The sequence below is a fragment of the Rhincodon typus genome, chromosome 2 (assembly GCF_021869965.1).
Source record: "Rhincodon typus isolate 14 chromosome 2, sRhiTyp1.1, whole genome shotgun sequence".
NCBI classification, from domain to species: Eukaryota; Metazoa; Chordata; class Chondrichthyes; order Orectolobiformes; family Rhincodontidae; genus Rhincodon; species Rhincodon typus.
In genome coordinates, this window is record NC_063333.1 from 19794345 (window position 1) to 19815032 (window position 20688).

General features: G+C 40.5%; 1 protein-coding gene across 1 annotated transcript in view; it reads right to left on the minus strand.

The window, feature by feature from the left end:
- Positions 1-20688, minus strand: part of ptprn2 (protein tyrosine phosphatase receptor type N2) — a 684474-nt gene that overhangs the window by 136569 nt on the left and 527217 nt on the right. Inside the window, exon 10 of the mRNA XM_048606124.1 lies at positions 14701-14919. Within this exon, the coding sequence (XP_048462081.1) occupies positions 14701-14919 (219 nt within the window). The remainder of the gene's footprint in view (positions 1-14700; positions 14920-20688) is intronic.

The window sequence follows — 20688 nt, forward strand, 5'->3', positions numbered from 1 at the left end:
AGGTCCCACAGTCTGTATGTCAGTAAAACTTTAAGAAAAGTGCTCATGTTAATCATCACTGCATGTGACTGGAGAATATAAAAGTCTCAGGCTCTTTCTTTACTTGGGCCATTTGAAGCATGTCATGCTGATGAAAGCTTCCTGCTATCTGTAACCACACAACCTAATACATGGCCATTTGGTTGAAGCACATTTAATGCGTTTGGCACAAAAGCGACTGGCACTTGCTGCAGGTGTGACATTTACATAGCACAGAGCCATAAAGCAACATATGCACCCCCCACCCTGTGACTGATCACTGCTGGCAAACATGACCAGCTGCCTGGATTTGTGCCTGCACTGAGATAACATTTAATCATAAATTGTCTGTCAATGTAATTATTCACACACTCATGATTATCCAGTAATTGCTGTTCAAGAACAGAATCACAGTTAATGTTGGATATAACTGGCTATGTACTGTCAGTAATTTGCTTATTGCAAACAGCTGAAGGGATACGCTATTTGATAGCATCTACCCAGTCTTTGGGATGTATAGCCTATATACCAAGCAACACATCAGCTCTAAAATTCATGGATATTCATGTGTGTGATACAGTCATGGAGATCTACAGCACAGCAAAAGCCCCTTCAGCCCATCACATCCGTACTAGTCAAAAACAACCGCCTACTTATTCCAATCGCATTTTCCAGCAGTTGGCCCATAGCCTTGTGTGCCCCGACATCGCAAGAACACACCTCAGCTGTTATGAGGGTTTTTGCCTCTTCCACCCTTACAGGCACTCAATTCCAGGTTCCAATAAGACCATAAGATATAGGAGCAAAATTAGGCCATTCAGCCCATCGAGTCTTCTTTGCTATTCAATCACAGCTAATTTGCTTCTCAACCCAATTCTCCTGCCTTCTCCCTACAATCTTTGATCTCCTTGCTAATCAAAAACCTATCTTGCTCTGTTTTTAATGCACTCAATGACTTGACACCTGTAGCCCTCTTGTGGCAATGTGTTCAACAGATTCACTAAGTTCTGATTGAAGAAATTCCTCCTCATCTCAGTTCTAAAGGGTTGTCGCTTCACTCTGAAGCTGTGCCCCCCCTTGTAGTGGAAACATCTTCTTCACATCCACTCTATCCAGGCCTCTCAGTATTCTGTAAGTTTCAATGAGATCAACCCTCATTCTTTGAAACTCCATCGAGTACAGACCCAAAGTCCTCAACTGCTGCTCATATGATGCGCTCTTCATTCGTTGAATCATTCTTGCAAACCTCCTCTGAACTCCCTCCAAGGCCAGCACATCCTCATCCTTTCCCATGTTCCCACCACTTGTTGAAAACTCCCCTAAACCTTCTGCCCCTTACCTTAAATATATGCTTCCTGGTCATTGATCCCTCCATCAAGGGGAAAGGTTTCTTCCTGTCTGCCCTATCTAAGCCCCTCGATTTTACACATCTCAATCATGCACCCTCTCAAATTCCTTTGTTCCAAGGAAAACAATCCCAGACTGTCCAGTCTCTCCTAGCTAAAACTCTCCAGACCAGGCAACATCCTGGTAAATCTCCTCTGCATCCTCTCCAGTGTTATCACATCCCTCCTTTATAATGTGGATTCCAGAACTGCACACTATATTCTAGTTGAGGCCAAACCATTACCTCCCTGCTCTTAAACTCAACGCCATGGCTAATAAAGGCAAGTATACCATGTACCTTCTTAACCATTTTATCTACCTGTCCTGATACCTTCAGGAACTGGTGGAGATGGACACCAAGGTCCCTCTGATCCTCGGTGCTTCCTGGAGTCTTATAATTTAAATGAATCCCTTGTCTTCTTTGTCCTAAGCTGAAAGCGATTGGCAAAAAGTCTTTCTAATTTAGCATTATCAGTCAGGCTTGCACTGTGACATACTTGTGTGTACTGGAAGCAATATATTGATATACAGGGTGATGTTCTTAGCAGACAGAAAGGACATATACACACATTGTGCCTGTTTCAATGCAACCTCCATACACTGGCTTATTTCTCTGGGCAATGCCCTGACTAATGATAGCCCACTTGCCTCGCTTAAAATGTAAATAAAATATGGCAATTAACTGTCAATCAGCATAATTGCATGCATTCTTCATGGTAATGCCTCAACCAATCACAGTCCATATGTCAACTAATCTGTAATCTCCTCTTCTGTAGTATATATCTTGTTTCTTTTCCCACAAATTGGTATCCCTGTGAATTGTCCATGATGGGTATAAGATGAAACGCTTCACTAGAATATGTTTTGTTTTTCAGCAATATTCACATGTATTACTTTTATTGTGACTGATGAACTGCTTATCAATGATATGGTTTGTCTAGTGGATGCAGGCCTCTGTAGTCAATGTCTGCACATTGAGTGGTTGCTGCTCAGATTACAGTCTGATCTTTGTGCAAATTGTGACAACACTGGGGACTCTCAATTGTCTTTTCATATCTAGGATCCATAACCATGAGCCGAAAGAGCTACTTGCTATTCCCCAGGCTTTCCAAACTAATCAAAGTTTTGTGAGTGATGAGTCATCTGATTGCTGAAGGACACGCACTATTTAATATGTCACAAACTATTCCTTTATCTTGTTTAATACAGAAAATGCCAGTAAACTGTGTTGAGATTAGGTGTAATTCAAAATGTATGGTTGTTCTTCGAGTGACAGCGTGTCACCCTGGAAATGAGGGTCAATTGGAAAGTCTACACTCACCAAATAACAGTGAGTAGATAGCCCAATCCCAAAAGCAGTTGGTCTAGAGCTAACAAGAATGAATGTACAAAACAGAGTGCAAGGCAGCTCACTGTCACCATGGTGAGGTGAACCCAACTTAGTTCAGCTCCTTACATAATCTTGGAAGAAGACATCTTTATGCTCTATGCTATAAAACCTGGTTTACTAGAACATTCTTTAAAACTTTATTTAACTTTGGGTGGTAGAAGCTTGAAACACAACAAGAGATGGTGAAGTAATATCTTTACAATTTAATTAAACACTGAGATAAAACCTAGTCCCTGGATTTGATCTATTAAGACTGCAAAATGTGAGGCTCGCTGATTACTGTTTAGATAAAACATTTGGTTTAGTAAAGGCAAATTATGACAAATTGAAGTGATTTGTGATAAAGTGGCAATGCGATAGTTAACAGGAACAAAACAGATGCAGTGTATGTGGATTTCCAAAAGATAATCAGCAAAGTGCCTGGCAAAGACTTGTTGGAAAATTTCATAAAACTGGTATGAAAGGAGCAACAATATGGAAAGTGAATTGGTTGATGGCCAGGAAACAAAAAAAGCTAAGGTATCTTTGGCTGTTTCAAAAACTGGAATACAATTCGAAATTTCTCTATATAATGGGCAACGTTGGGATGCTATAGACAGGTTGGTGGAATGGGCAGACTGGCAGCAGATATGGTTTAATGTCAATAAATGGGAGGAGAACAGTGGAATGACAGATATTGAAAAGTGTGATGAACAGTGAGTTCTAGAGGTTTGGAATATATCATTTCCTGTGAATGTAAATGTTCATAAGTAAAGCTATAAAAAAGAAGGCCATTGACATGGGTTTCGTAACCAGAAACATAGAGTACTACTCTGGTCTGGCCTTCCTGTGACTCCAGACCCACAGCAACATGACTCACTCTTAACTGCCCTTTGAATATGGCCCAATAAAGTCTCTCAGTTCAAGGCAGTTAGGGCAAGATCTGTCAGACATGCCATCCAGGTACCCATCTCATGGAAATAAAAACAAAAACATTCAGTATCCTAGGCTTTATTAGTAGGGCATAGAGTAAAGAAACAAATAGGTTATGCAGAACCTGTATAAGACACTAGTTAGACTTCATCTGGAGTACCATGTACAGTTCTAGCAGCATATATTAGTAATGCATTGGAGGAAGTGCAAAAGAAGTTTACGACAATGCTCCCAAGAATGAGAAACTTCAATTATGACAGCAGTTTGGAGAAATTGAGATTGTTTTCCATGGAGAGGAGAATGGTAAGAGGAGATTCAATTGCTTTCAGAATCATGAACAGTCAAGGTAAACAGGCAGAAACTGTTCATGCTCATAAAAAGATCAAGAGGCATAGATTTAAAGTGACTTGCGAAGGAAGTAAATGTGATATGAGAAAAAGCTTTCGCACATAGCAAGTGGTTCAGGTCTGGAAGTGTGGTGGAGGCAGCCTCCATCAAGGCTCTGGATGATTACTTCAATTGAAATAATGTCCAGGAATAGGAGAAAAGGGCATGAGAATGGCACGACGCCATGATGCTCATTTGGAGAACAAGTGAAGACCCAATGGGCCAAATGGCCTCCATGTGCACTGTAATAGTTCTCCATGAAATTACAAGGTGAAGCTTGGAATTTTTTATCAGAGCACGGAAAAGGTAGGAAACATGTCTAATAGGGAGAAGAACATTCTTATAACATTAATGATGTTTTAGTCAAGTTAAATGGAAAGCTTAGGAACAGGATTATAGAGGAACATTTAACATTAATTTGTTAGACTTAGGCAAGGGCAGAACCTGTGTTGCTTGGGGATCAAAAGAAGGGAGTGGCACAGTCTTGAAACAATACCTACTGAGCTGCAACAGTTGACATTCATGATCAAGTAACTCCAACAAACTTTGAACTAATGTGACCAACAAGGAATAGACACATACCTGATAGAACCAATCATTGTGCTGTACCTGTGAAAATCATAGAAGACATGGTGGAACAAAAATGTGAGAGTTTATTCAAAATAGGTTATGAGAAATCGAACTGCAGTTGAACTTGTATTCAGTGGAGCTTTGAGAAGACAAAGGAAGCCCCTTGTGTAAGACCCAAAATGCCTACAAAAACGTTTGGAGACACATTCCTCACTTTGCTTTTACCCATGACACATATCATCTTTAGTATTGAAGAACGATCTGGTAAAAGATTGAAAAAAAACATGCTTTCATTCAGGTTGGAAATGACTGTTGGTACAAGCTCATTACGGAAAAGCTCGAGAGCGTCTTGCAGCCAATTATCAGTAACTACTGCAGCCTCACCTCTTACTGTGTGCAGAAAATGATGTCTTGATCTTGTCTTGAATCGGCCCATTGCTGCAGGCATGCCCTTGATTAATCACTAACAACCTTCTGCTGGATCCTATTCTACCGACGGGAAGGTCTAGTAATTGCCACAACCAATTTTCGGGTTATCCACATTTAACTTATCGTAATTTCACTGCACAACATCCACATTTTCACTGAAGATTGCTTCAGTCCTGTTCAAACGGACACAGAGCTCTGAAGATTCAACATCAAGCGATCATCGGTTTGGAGTTTGAGTACTGGGCAGTTGAAGACATCAAGAAAGGTCTAGGTTGCTTATGATGTAATCCATGCATTAGTACTGCTGAAAAGAAACAGATTATGTGTGCAGTCTACCTCAGATTACTGTGGTAGGGTAAGGTATCTCAAAAGATTTCAGCAACTGATAAAATTAGCTGTTTCACACAGCTACTATGCAGTAGCATCATGAGTGGGGTTTGCCACTTCCAGGACGCTGCAGTCAAGCCAAAAGGAAGTTCTGCCCATCATAAATGAGTAACATGATATACTACCGTGGTAGGATGGATATCAAACAATGATGAGGCAGAATACAGAAAGAAAATAGAGGGCTTGGTGTCATGGTGCAATGATAACAACCTCTCAATGTCAGCAAAACAAAAGAACTGATCATTGACTTCAGAAAGAAAGGAGGAGAACACGCCCTATCTACATCAACAGAGCTGGGGTTGAGAGGGTTGAGAGCGTTAAGTTCTTAGGAATAACGATAACTGACAATCTGTCCTGTACTTCCCATGTAGATGTGACAGTCAAGAAGGCACAACAATACCTCTTCTTCCTCAGATGGCTTAGGAAATTTGGCATGTCCATAAGGACCCTCACCACCTTCTACAGATGTACCATTGAAAGCGTACTGCCCTGTGCATAATGGCCTGGTATGGCAACTGCTCTGCCCAGCTCCGTAAGAAACTACAGAAGGTGGTGTGCACAGCCCAGACCATCACGGACGCCAACCTTCCATCCATGGACTCCATTTACACGGCTCGCTGCCACGGAAAAGTGGCCAACATCATCAAAGACCCCTCCCACTCCAGTAATGCTCTCCTACAACCTCTTCCATCAGGTAGAAGATACAGAAGCTTGAACACACCCACCAGGAGGTTCAAGAACAGCTTATTCCTGCCATTATTAGACTGATGAATGGACTCTCTAACTTCAAATAATGTTGATCTTGTTATGCTGATCTTGCTCCACGCACTCCTGTGCAGCGTAACTTGTAAGTCTCACTCTATCCAAGCACCCTATGATCTGTACACCCTTGCTTACTATGATCTGCCTGCACTGCTCATAAATAAAGCTTTTCACTGTATTTAGGTACACGTGACAATAAATCAAATCAAATAAAATCAAGGAAGTTGGCACTAGTGTGATGCCAAGTATGTAGGCTTCAGGCCCCAAAGACTAGCCCAGTATGTCCCTTTGGGCTAACTACAAGCAAGGTACTGAATGAGGAGAAGAATGAGAGGGGATCTCATTGAGATATAACATTCTGACAGGGTTGTACAGACGGGGTACAGGCATGATGTTTCTCCTTGTCAGAAGGTCCAGAACCTGGGGTCATGGTCCTGGATATGAAGTTGGCCAGTTCAGACTGAGATGAGGAGAAATGGCTTCACTCAAAGGATGGTGAAGGCTGTGGAGATCAAATTGACAAATGTGTTTAAGAAAGAAACAGACAGATTTTTAAAAGCTAAAGACGTCAAGAAATATCAGGAGAGAAGAGGAACGTACTGGTGAGATAAAGGATCAGCTCTGATCTGATTGAATGGTGGAGTAGGCTCTACCCCACTCCTATTTTCAACACTTCTATGACCATACCCAAACAGCCCATGCTCGCAAAATTCACAATTCATTAGATATGATTCTGTGTTTGGACATAATTTGTTAAATAATCATGAGTGAGCTAAGTGTTTTGCTGATAATCAATTTAAGATTAACAGTTAGGCTCACAGTGTGGCTCATGTATGCATTGGCTGCTACACATATGAATATACAAGGACCTCCTCCCACCCACCTTCCTGCAAAAATGCTATCCCCTATTCCCAATTCCTTCGCCTCCGCCGCATCTGCTCCCAGGATGAGGCATTCCACTCCCGTACATCTCAGTTGTCCTCGTTTTTCAAGGACCGTAACTTCCCCTCCTCGGTGGTCGAGAACGCCCTCAACCGTGTCTCCCACATCTCCCGCACCTCATCCCTCACACCCCGTCCACGCAATAAAAACCAAAAAAGAATCCCCCTCGTCCTCACGTACCACCCCACCAACCTCCGGATCCAACGCATCATCCTCCGACACTTCCGCCATCTGCAATCCGACCCCACCACCAAAGACATCTTTCCCTCCCCACCCTTATCTGCTTTCCGGAGGGACAACTCTCTCCGTGACTCCCTTGTCCGCTCCACACTCCCCTCCAGCTCCACCACACCCGGCACTTTTCCCTGCAACCGCAGGAAGTGCTACACCTGCCCCCATACCTCCTCCCTCACCCCCATCCCAGGCCCCAAGAAGACTTTCCACATCAAGCAGATGTTCACCTGCACATCTGCCAATGTGGTATACTGCATCCGCTGTACCCGGTGTGGCTTCCTCTACATCGGGGAAACCAAGTGGAGACTCGGGGACTGCTTTGCAGAACACCTACGCTCGGTTCGCAATAAACAACTGCACCTCCCAGTCGCGAACCATTTCAACTCCCCCTCCCATTCCTCAGACGACATGTCCATCCTGGGCCTCCTGCAGTGCCACAACGATGCCACCCGAAGGTTGCAGGAACAGCAACTCATATTCCGCTTGGGAACCCTGCAGCCCAATGGTATCAATGTGGATTTCACAAGTTTCAAAATCTCCCCTCCCCCCACCGCATCCCAAAACCAGTCCAGCTTGTCCCTGCCTCCCTAAAACGTTCTTCCTCCCACCTATCCCCTCCTCCCACCTCAAGCCGCACCTCCATCTCCTACCGACCAACCTCATCCCGCCCCCTTGACCTGTCCGTCCTCCCTGGACTGACCTATGCCCTTCCTAACTCCCTACCTACACTCACCTTTCCTGGCTCCATCCCCGCCTCTTCGACCTGTTTGTTTCCTCTCCACCTATCCTCTCCTCTATCCCTCTTCTATCCGCCTCCCACTCTCTCCCTATTTATTTCAGAGCCCCCTTCCCCTCCCCCTTTTCTGATGAAGGGTCTAGGCCCGAAACGTCAGCCTCTCTGCTCCTATGATGCTGCTTGGCCTGCTGTGTTCATCCAGCCCTGCACCTTGTTGTCTTGAATATACAAGGCCCTGTTCTTCACAGACTGAAAGGGCATGTACACACACTGCACCTGCTTCAACCCGATTAAATAGGCAACAGCTATTCTCTGGTTTGTTCCTCAGGGCAATACATTGAACAATCAGAGTTAGCCTACCTGGTTTAAATTTAATCAAAGTTTAGCAGTTAACTGTCATCCAGCTGGTGCATTCTCCATGGCAACACATCTCCTTAACAGAGTCCACTGCCAACAAGTTATTTTACTTCTGTCATACAATATAACACCTTTACATTGGTGTCTTATGAATATCTGGATGAGTGCAAATGAAGTTTCAACAAAATAAGTTTCTTATTTTCAGCAATATTCAAGTCCTGTATGAATAAATAACTATATGCTAGTGGTTAAATCAAAGATAACTATGAGAGATGATGCTTTCATGTACTTCTATGGACTGAGAGCCATGAACCCCAGTCCAACATTTAACGTTGGAGATGCAAAGATCATAAGTAATTCTTAAAAAGGCTAAGGGAAGACTATAGCATTTTTAAAAATATTATGCAGGGATTTGGTGGTTTGATCAGTAAGAATTATTTTCTGTGACCAGGGAATTAGTAATCAGAAAACATCATTTTAAATCATTGCTGAATCTGGGGAATGACGTTGAAGAAATTTAATAAGATAATGATTTGCTGCTATGTGAAATTTATTGCATGATAGAATGGTTGCAGCAGATAAGGAGGCCATTTGGCCCATTGTGCCCATGCTAGCAAGAACTACACACCTAGTTCCATTCTGACACCCGATCACCTTAGCCTGGCAAAATTCCTTTCAATACACCAACGGTGACAAAGGATGCTCTTCATATACAATAAGGAAAATAAAATAAATCTTCATACGCAGGAGAAGAATGAAAGGGACTGTCAGGACAGCAGAGAAGCAGCAAAGTTAATTTTCTACTGGTGTTGCAAAAAAATACAGCATGGACAAGGAACTAGCAGCAGGATTAGGCAATTCAACTCCTGTCCTGCCATTTAACACAATCAAGCTTGATCTCATCTCAGCCCTGATCCCACATCCTGCCTGCTCTCCATAACCCAATAACCCATTACTAATTAAAAAATCTATCTCCTCCCTAAATTTCTGCAGTTTCCCAGGATCCACTGCACTCTGCAGCACTGAATTCCACAGAGTCGTAATCCTTTGAGGGAAGTAAGAAACAGGAAAATAGGAATTTCTTTGCCGTTAATTCCTTTGATTTCAAGACTTTAATGGTAACATGCTCACCAGTTAAAGCATGCCTTACTTATTCTGCTATTAATATCCATGTTATAAGTGATGTTAGACTCTTGTAGCAAGTGGTATTGTCCCTACCTCTGGGCCAGAAGGTCTGAATTCAAGTCACAGACATGTCACATCATGTGTTGACTTTTTTGTTAAAATTCTACAAATGATGTTAATGAAATTGCCTTATCCCAATGTGCATTCTGTAGCTCCCAATCTGAAACCACATACGTGAAGATGAAAATAAATGAGTTGACCTGCAGACCTGTTTGCGGGCCAATCCAGTGTAGCACTGACAGTGCCTCGTTTTACAGCTATTTGCCTACTCCTTTAGTTATTGCCTGCCGACTTTCCAACGTATCCCACTCCAGTTGTGACATGAGCCAGCAATCACAGTTTTAATTTACTAAATATGCCATGATGTTTGGTGTTTGAGATTCCCCAATTTTGTCTCTGCCACTTTCTCCTGCAGTGATTCAGTTATTTGTAGTTTATGCTTCTCCTTCTGCCGTGGGAGCCTCCTGTAAGGTGCCCATTGTTCATGCTGGAGTCAGATATTGAATGCCAGTTGTCTACGCAACCATGGGATATATGACAACTGAGCCTAGGCACGTCCACAGACACACACTTTGCAGCAGGGGTTACTGAATAGATATTGAGATTGAGGATCCTAGCTGACCTTTCCCATCACTAGCCCAGAAGTGTTATGGTCTGCTGCTCCATTGAATATTCACTTTCTTTGTCCAGGTTCATTTCCACTGCTTGGTTCAGATGAGCTTGAGAGATCTGGAATCTTCAGAGGCTCAGTTCCATTCCATTTATCAACTGAACTATCACAATAAGTTCCCTATGAGAGGGTACGCCTCCCCTTCTTAATCATTTTCCCATCCTTAAATGAAATATGACAAATTGGCTCAAACAAAACCTTTTGTAAGCCATTATCACTAAGAGCTGTCCTCCTTCGAAACTGCATTTGATATGGTGATGACACAAAGTAGGAGAGATTGCTGTTTAAACCTAATCACAAATCCAATAGTTAATACAATTATTATTTAGGATTTAATGTTACTGAATTATACTTTAATGTTACATTAAATATACTTTAATGTTACTGAATTATACTTAATGCAGGGTTCCAACTCACTAACATAAATCAATGCTCATTTTAATAACAAAGTACAACAAGGAATTTTGATGTTAAAGGCCAATTTGGTGTTTAAGTATTTTTCATTTTTATGTTTTGCCCTCTTCTCAAGATCCTGACACTTGCTGGGTACAGTTCCACAGCCCATAACAGCCCTCCAGAACTATGTTTAAATGGTCATTTCTTCAGGTTTAACATTGACTACAGGCTGTTTAGTTGCACGTGATCTTGGCCTCCTCCAACATCTACAGTTTCTGCAGGATTTGACAGATAACTATCAGGAACGGGAAAGCTTCCCTTACTCAGCCCATTGTATCATCCCAACTGTGTCCATCTGAGGGCAGCCAACCTAGTGAAGACATAGATTACAGATCAGAGAGATCAATTGCAGCTCCTACAGTCCCAGGAGTGCCAGAAAGAGTGTAGCGGGCACTGCTGGGACTGCGATGAGGGCCAGGAGAAAAGGTGATATTTGTCAGACATGGTGAACCAGGGTTCCTTGAGGAGAGAAGGCCTGGGGGCCCTGGGAAAGGGAATGAGAGGATTGGGTCTTGGATGCAAGCAGGAAGGCACAAAGTGGGGAAGGGAGTATGATTTTAATAGGGGTATTCCCAATTTGCACAGTGTACTCTCTGAAGGAGGTGTGTCCCCTTCCTTCCCTCCCTTTCACCAACTTTGTTTTAAGATCAGCCTATCCACTCTCACCAGCCTTCCACTGCCCAGCATATAATGGCAGTGGAAGTGGATTGAGGCCTCTAATTGCCCTTTAATTGGGTAGCTAAGGGCTTCAATAGACCTAAGGACAGGCAGCTTAGTGAATGTCATGTTATGGGTAATGGGTCAGGAGTTGGCAGGAAAGCAGTAAGCTAATCACCTATCTACAATTGTTGTGCTGCCCAACTTAAACATGCCAGATTTAGTGGGGAGTTGGAGGTGGCCTTAAAATCCAGTCTCAAATTTGCGGCTCAGTATCCTATTAGGCAGTACATTTTGCCACTCAGCAAACAGAGAAGTTTTGGTAAAAGAGTTGGAGAAACAATCTCACCTTGCATTCGCTTATTAAACAAACTCTTTGAAGAAGTAATACATCAGCTTCAAACAGTTACATATTGTTGAATGTCATTGAACGTCAGTTCTTTGAGATAATAAGGATTGCAGATGCTGGAAGCCAGGGTCTATAGGTGGGATGCTGGAAAAGTTCAGCAGGTCAGACAGCATCCAGGGAGCAGGAAAGTCAACATTTTGGCCTGAAATGTTGACTTTCCTCCTCTAATGACAGCAGTGACAGACATGCTATGAGCTAAGGAGCCCCAATTATTGCCACATGTTTCTTCCTTCCTATCTTACCCTTCTTTGAAAGACTTTTCCTACAGCCCCATGCCTCTCATAATACATCCAGTCATCTCTATTCACCTATAGCTGTCATTTACCCAATACATATAAGATCTGCTTCCTTATTAACTCAACTTGAGCTCATTATAAAATCAATATGGACTTAACTGCTGGGCCCTCAGGAGGAAAGGCAAAAAGGTCACACGCAGAAACTTAAACAAACCCAGCACTGAGAAAAAAATGTTTAATTACCAACGTATTTACTTAGGACTGTCATATAGTGGAACTTTTGCACGTAATAATCAGAGGTCGAATGTATTGGATGCCTTCAAATAATGTGGAAATCAGACTCCGACATCATCTCCACATTCAAGCTATCTCCTTGAAACAGTTTCAGCAGTATTACAAATACAAATTTTAAACTAATTGACTTAGTCTTGTCATTGTTGCTCTTGCAATTTCTCTTAACGCTTTTGCTAATGGCGTAGATTTTGTTTAATGAGCACTGGCACAAATATTAGCGCTTAACTCTTTACTCCGAAGGTAAAGCCAAGTGTTCTTCCGACATTATCCCCATGATTGTCACTGGTACCAAAATGGGAGCAGCAACACTACAACATTCAGCTTGTCATTTAAAAAACACTGCAGCTGGATTTGCAGCGTGGAGCTTTCTCACATCTGATGTATAGAATAATTGCTTGCTTATTAATGTCAACTCTGTTTTTTCAAATCAAATTATCAGCTACACTTGACGCTTTTCTAGGAGAAATTGTTATTGGAACATTCGACTACATAGATCTCCTGTTCAAGTATTTTTTCCAGCCTATCACTTAGGATTATTATTACTATTAGGTCCATCTGATAAATAAAGCTAATCTATTTAAGGAACAGACTGCCTACTGCGTATGTATTCACCAGCCTCTGGTATTTTCCAATTTGAATGATAAATTGGTGACTCTAGATTACAACGAGATTGAAATTCCTGGTGATGTATGGTAATATGGGAAATAACAAGATTAATGAACATTAAAATATTTTCATTTTCAATACTATAAGAGGCCTCTGGCTCCTCTCACACACATATGCTAGTAGACAGCTCTCATGCATTGAATTGAACAGGAAGATGAGGCAAATTAAACTACAAGAAGCTCTTTACCATTAAATACAGAAATTCTACTGGTGAGTCTTAGTGCTGAGTTTATGGTCTTGTTTCTTTTAGATTTAATTCTGAGTTAGGTGTTAGCAAATGTACTTGTTATCACTGATGGTTTTTAGTGTGCTGTCCACATCTGAACAGTAGTGTTGCTTTTTTTTAAATATGTTATATACATATGTAGCTTTTCTTTCAAATTAACAGGTCAATTCTTTTGTAGCATCCTGGTGAAGTTCCCAGCACTGACTACCGTGATTTCCACAGAATGGTTAGAAAAGTGTGGTCCTTGTTTATCATTCAGCGCAATCAGACAGGAGAACAGAAGTGCAGACTCTTATCTTAGTAACTCTTTGTTCTATTGGAAGTTCCTTGGGTTTGTGGGCCGAATCTATCAGTCGAAGGAACCACCGTTGAATGCTGGTTCATCTCTGGCTCCAAATCGTTCCCTTTGCTGATGAGACATTTTCACAAATGTTCAGCTCTAATCCTCACTCGGAAACATAAATCATTTGAGCATGTGGAAATGTTTTTGGAGACCAGTGAGGTTCATATAAAGTAAGTAGGCACATATTCCTGTAGCAAAACCTCCTGACCTTCTGAAAATTTTCAGTCTGAGGAATAATTGTCTATGGTGCCCACTAATCCCATCAGAATGATTAATGACCACCTGGTTTGTGACCTGGCTTGGGAAGACTATAAGATATCGGAGCAAAATTAAGCCATTTGGCCCATTGACTATACTCCATTGTTTGATCATGGATGATATGTTTCTCAACCCCATTCTCCTGCCTACTTCCAGTAATCTTTCATTCCCTTTACTAATCAAAGACTCACCTTTGATCATCGTACTAATCAAAAAAGACCCAGGAATTGCAATTTATTATAAAGGAGCCAAGTTGATAGTCAGAGGAACCTCCCTGTCTCTTTTTCCTTCAATCCAGCATCATAGGTCAGGTCTTAGCACTCAAACAATCAAACGAGCAAGGGGTTAAATATAAACTAAGTGATACATTGAGACTGAAGTGTCTTATAGATATCCATAATAACACTGTCATTATTTTATGAGTTTCCTTCTGTTGAATTAATACTGTTTTGTTTTCTCATTAGATGTGCCCTTTAGAAAAGTAAATTGGGTTTCACCATTGACAACAGAGGAGGAGCCAGTAAAAAAAAGGTTATGGATTGTCAGAGAAAAGGAGGCAGTGTTAGTTGGTCTTGTTTTTGATAAGTTATCTCCAGTCACAGACACATCTGAAAGGAATGGAGGCTAGACTGAACCAAACTACAAATAATGTTCCATTACAAAATAATGCCTGGAAGTACAATGGATGCTGAAATGACAAGGAAATAATTGCCATGTCTCCTGTTTGTTTGGTGGGTTCAGATACATTCATAGGGTCTGAATAGCTTTCCAAGCTCTGGATAATTATTACCTGGTAGGCGTTCGTGGCATCTGAACTGGTGGTGGCATCATGTCCCAGTGTGCCCAGCTTTGCCTTCAGTTTCTCATGAGAACGGTGCCTGAGGCAGTAGATGACCCCTGATGCAATGAGAACCCCAATGATGCAGACGATGGAGATTATTGTTAAGATAATAAATTTGGTCGAGTCCTCTTCGTTGGCTTGTTGGGGAAAAGCCAGTAGTTTGCTCTTCTGAAGGTGGGGGACAGGAAGAGGAAGAAGTCGGGGAGGGGATGGAGAAAGAGAAAACAGTGTTAAATTTATTTTGTGGGAGTAATTTTTTTTTCTCTGTAAACAAACATTGCATTGGTTGCTTTTTTTTTGCTTGTCCATACCCACTGCGAGATTATACAGCAATTCATCCATGTCAGCCTTCATTATTAGGTATATTAGTAACAATTTAGTAAAAAAAAAAATGCAGATGAAAAATAAGAGAGCACATAATAGGGGCAAGCTGCATTTCTGCAGCCCTTCTTTGCAATCGCCGGCCCCGTTGTGGAAGATGGGGAACAATTAGCACTTTTGCTGGTACCTATTTTCACTTGGTTACAAATGGAATTTTTAATTTAACTCCTGAATACTTAGCCAACCTATTCATTATCTCCACTATTCTGTTAGTAATTTTCTGCTCAGCATTCAAGCAGCCAACGTCTAATTTACGTTTGTAAGCAATGTATAGAGAGCTGGTTGAAGTCCAGTCCATTTCAGTCCTTTTACACTATACAGGCCACTGAGCAATTATCAGTCGGCTATACAGTCGGAGTTTGTCCCTAATTAGCCCTCTTGTCTTCAGTCCACTGGATTAGCTGCTGCTGAGGCACAAGTTAATGGGGAGCTCAAACTAAATGAAAGCTCCAAGATCTTCCTGCTTTGACTATGCACCACAGAGAAGGATTGTGAAGCGTTGTCACCCCCGGGAGGTGGATTGACAGCGGCCTGGTGCTAAGCCATGCAGAATTGCTTTTTTTTAAAAAAATAAAAGAAAATGTATCTGTGTTAGAAATCCCGCTTCACGAGTATTATTCTACCAGTTATATATATAAAAAAATATGAAATCTTTGTTCTTGGCCATTTACTGAATGATTTGCAAAGCAAAACGCTCTCTTAAAGCATAAAAAACCTAAAACGCATTTATACATTTTGCTTCAAAGTTCTTTGTTCTTGCAGTTTTTCAAAGGAAGAGATAACTGTATCTGTTAATATGGATGATTAAAATGAGAAGAGCAGGCTTCTGTGTGCAATTTTATGAAATTTTGAATGATTTCTGTCCATTAGAAGATTTGCCTGGTTGACTTGCATACATCTGGAACAGCCAAAGTTTTGCTATAAAAGGCCTGAATTAGTGCTGTCAGTCTTTCCCTTTGAGCAGCCTTCATATCACTCTCAGTAATGCTGAATACTTAAATTATTAGGGTTTTTGAATAGTGGGCGTGGAGAGAATCCCTTTTTGCGGTAGTTTCAAATGATTTTGTATCAAGCTAGCATGGGCTTAATTAGATATTCTTACTGAACACATACAAAGAGAATAAAATTCCAAGTGCTTTAATTTTAAAAATTTTAAGAACTTTTTCTAAACAAATCTATCTGGATAAAGGCGAACGAAGAGCTGCGATCCTACGATAAACATCATGTAGGGATCTGTTGATTTTTCTGTCTCTAACAGCATATCCTGCCTTCCTTTTAAAGGCCTGATTCAGCTCCTGAGTGGTTGATGTTCTTTGGTTAAAGGATGTCAGTGCTTTGTGTAAGAAGTGATGAAGAGGGTTCTTATGTATTTTAGCAACAGACTCAATTCAGTCAGTTTACCCTCCAACGTTTGAAAACAGTATTGAATAAAAGATTTGATCTTGATCTAGACGTCATTAAATCATTTCACTTAATGTAAATTAAGATAGGTGTTTTATTTCCTACTTTTTATTATGTAGTAATATGTACAAGTGTTTGATGGTAAGAGTTTAAAGATGTTTTATGGATAGTGCACAATTTGGAGTTCAGTTGGACATCATTGTATGAAAGATGTAGTAGACTATAAAATGATTTTTACAGCCAGTCTTCACTCCCTGATGGAGTATCATGGAGATTAATATAGACTGGACTGATTTTTCAGCACTTCATTCTTTTGCTGAAAGAAAATAACAAGAGAGGTTTGTGTGTTTCTTTTGTACTTAAATTACAATATACTTGTAATTTGTATAAACAATTGGTTTATATGAATAATGGCGTTTGAAACTCATGAGAATTTCTATTACTTTCCTTTTGTGATTTGCAGAATTATATCACCCAGAAAATAAAAACCAATGTGATGACTTTCTACATGGGATCAGAGATTTCACCCTGGATGCTGAAAAGCCTGAGTTAAGAGTAAGCCAATAATTTGTATTTAAGGATCTCACCATTGTAACTGTCTATCTTGCCCTGAATTCTTTCAATTTCAATTTAAGATTGGCATGTTTTTCTTTATGTTTTTTTTTAAATTGAAAACTGTACATAAAGATATTTAACTGGGCATTTAAATAAAAAACTTATTTAATTCTGGTCAAGGCTCACTGCTGCTTTTCATTCCTGGAATTGGAAGCTAAATTGTCTATGAATTAGGTTTTTAAATTTAGTGAACAAAATTTTTTAAAAAAAGTGTTTCAGGGATCTAATCTCTAGCATGAGCTTTTGTACAATTGCATATTTCATCACAAAACAAAGGAAATAGCAGGAGGTCAGCACTGCCAGCGCTACAGTTTTGATGAATGTTTTAAGGAACTGGAGCAGAAACCAAATTGTTTTTTTTAAAATGTGAGAGGAATTCAATGGTGTCCAAAAAGGATTTAGTAGGGAATATATTTCTTCTAAAAGTGGTGAGTCAGGAGTGAAGAAAATGCAATATTGAAATTAAAGAGTTGTAGGCCATCAAAGAAATGAGGAAGCTCTTCCTTGCACAAGAGGAATTAGAAATCTGGAATTCTCTATCTCAGATCATTGTTGGAAGCTGATATAGTTGGAGCTTTCAGTACTGAGATCCAGACATTTGTACCGGGTAAGGGTAGCAATAGATATGGCTAAATGAAGTTGAGGTGCAGATCACTACGAGCCTAAACGAATGGTGGCTCAGGTTCATGGAACTGAATGGCCTACTCCTGGTCCTATGTTCAACCAGCCCAGGCACCTCCAAGTACAGTTGCAACATTAATGGTCACTATCTTGGGCCCATAGTCCAACCTCTGGGTGAAATCCCACACTCAGGCAGAGACACGTGGAATTATTCTTCTTTATAGCAAAAATACTGCAAAAATAGCAACAAACTACACAAGGACTGACCAGCAGCAGCACAAAAGGTCACAAGTTAAATGTATTAATTCTACAAGTTTAGATTATTTTCCTGTTTTCAGAGCAAGAAAGCTCTCCACCTACTTCTGTGCAGATATTTGATCCCAGTCTCAGAGTCCTTTAATACACTTTTACAAAATCCATGGTCCCCGCCACTTCTTGAGAGAGACAGAGGGTGAACATGATGTGTTCACTGGATTTGTGTAAACTTTTTTGTCACTGCTGTGTAGGTTTCAATGAATTAATAAATTAAAGCCTTAGTGGTGCTGTAATTCTACTCCAGGATGAAGCAAACAGTCCAAAAGGGAAGCCCAAAAGCATTTTCACTCCCTCCCTTTCCCCATCAATATTTAAACTTTTGTGCACTGTTCTTTAAAAAGGGGGAAAAAATATTAAATGCATTCGATCAAGCAGAAATAATCATGTATTAGCACTTGACATTACGAAATCCTTTCAAAAAGATATTACTAAAACATGAGGCATTGTTATTTAAAACTGCAGGAGAGGAAAAAAAAGCTTTGTGCCTCTGAAAACCATTGTCCCTCCATATCACTGGAAATTGTACTTGCAAATTTATCATTCATTGCAGCCAAAGAGATAGACCAGTTAATATTTAAACCATCTTCTTCAATATAAATTTATATTGAATCGACAGTTGTGGTGGCATGCCATATGATATAGAAATCTGTAAAGTTAATTTTCTATTTTTCTTCTATGTATCACCTCTGTTATTAATCTCTCCAAAAAAAGAAACTTTCAGACGTTACCATGGTGCGTATCACACAAGCACAATAACTGGAGATCACTCTCAGTGTTCTGCTTTATTTTCTAAGTAAGTTTTTGCTTTTGCGTTCAAAAAAAAATGAGGCACCAATTTATCAATCGGAACCGAGTAGGATTTAGTAGTTTTACCTTTTCAAAAACAAAAAAAAATCTAACAAGACAAGGGATTTAAAGACATTTATTCTCTTGAGTGCGAGTATAAAGGATTACAGAAATCAAAAAGACAAAGGGCAGAAGGATTTTTGGAGGTTTGGCTCATTCAAATCACTGAGAAAGGTCATAACGAAAGGCACAGACCTATTCATATGAAGAGACACAGTGATCTTTCAGTGACCTTAACACCAAGCCCACATCATCAGTAAATGGAAAAATGATACTATATCTGCCGTTTATTTTTTGTGTTTTGTTTCCTGACCATCTAAACTTTTAGATATTGTTTGGCTCCACCTGGACAAAGAAAATATTACAGAGGAATCAGTGATGTGTGTCTATTAAGGTTATCTCTTTCTTAATGAACCAAATAGATTGCAAATTTCGCTAATATTTTCAAACCTACTTTTAAGGTCTTTTTGAAATGCAGTTTCAGCCTTCCTCGAACCCCACTCCTTCCCAAACCTCCCACTGCCAACTGACTGAAGCAAACTTAATGAAAATAAGAGCCCTACTATCAATAAGCTCTCTCACAAGCCCAAATATTCCAAATCTGGAGGACCTACTCAAGGCAATTCACACTAACCAGCGACAATTCAAAGAAAGTTACTGTTGCTGAACTGGCACATCTTAAGAAAAAAAAGATGCTGCAAGAAAAATACCTTTCAAAAAAAACACAAAGCAATTAGGACTAAAGGGTCCTCGCAGTTAAATAACTAAAAAACCAAGTCAATCTGATCGTAAGATGTAACAAGTTTACATACCTGATTCTATTTCTATTGTTTTTCTTTTCCATCTCAAAGATTTTCGGTTACTATCCTTTGAACAGAATGAAACAGGGGAGAAATACTTGACCTAAATGCCTCATTCTTCTTTGCTTCTTGCAGTTCTGGCTTCAGATATTAACCGTCTACCATCCATCTTTCACAGGACTGAAATCAGCAGCTGCCTTGCTTCAGCTGGAATGTGTGCAGTGGTTTGAACTTCACAAGAAAGAGGAGGTGGCAGAGACAGAGAAACAAAAGGAAGCACAAGAATTTCTTCGGTAGCCTCTCCGTCTTAGAATCAACCGTGTGAGAGGGTGATGGATTTTTGACCACAAAATAGTGGTCCGACCCCTCCTTATATTGCCCAGCCCCAAAGCCCCTGTCTATACCACATGTCATATCCCCTGGTTGCTATGGTGATGCTTCCACATGTTGCTGACAGTAATTGGATAAGAAGCATTTCTGTTAATAAACCTTACATGAGTGCAAATATGAATGGATATCAATTTTGTTGCACATTTGTAAAGCTGCTTGAGGTTTCTGTTTGGGGCTGTGCTCTTTTTCTCTTCTGTTGCTGGCTGTGTGCGTGTGTGTCTATACAATGTTGTTTTCCTTTATCATCTCTTGGCACCATTCATGATGTCAGCTGAGAATGACAAAACTGGAGGATCTAACCAAATGAAAGCACATCAGAGAGAAGGGATGCAGGTTCTTATGGTAGGAAATTCAGCTCTGAGTAGAAAGGTGAATATAAAAGTACAAAGCGTATTAATTAGCTATTGGTGGGATTAGACAAGATTGTATAAGGTAACAGCTGCAGCAAACAGGAAAGGAAAAGAGAGGAGTGTTGTCAGGGGCTTGGAGGGGGGAGGACGGTGGTGGTGTGTGTGTGGAGAAGAAGCCGTGTCAGATGCAGATGACAAATCTTGGGAGGGCTTTTCAG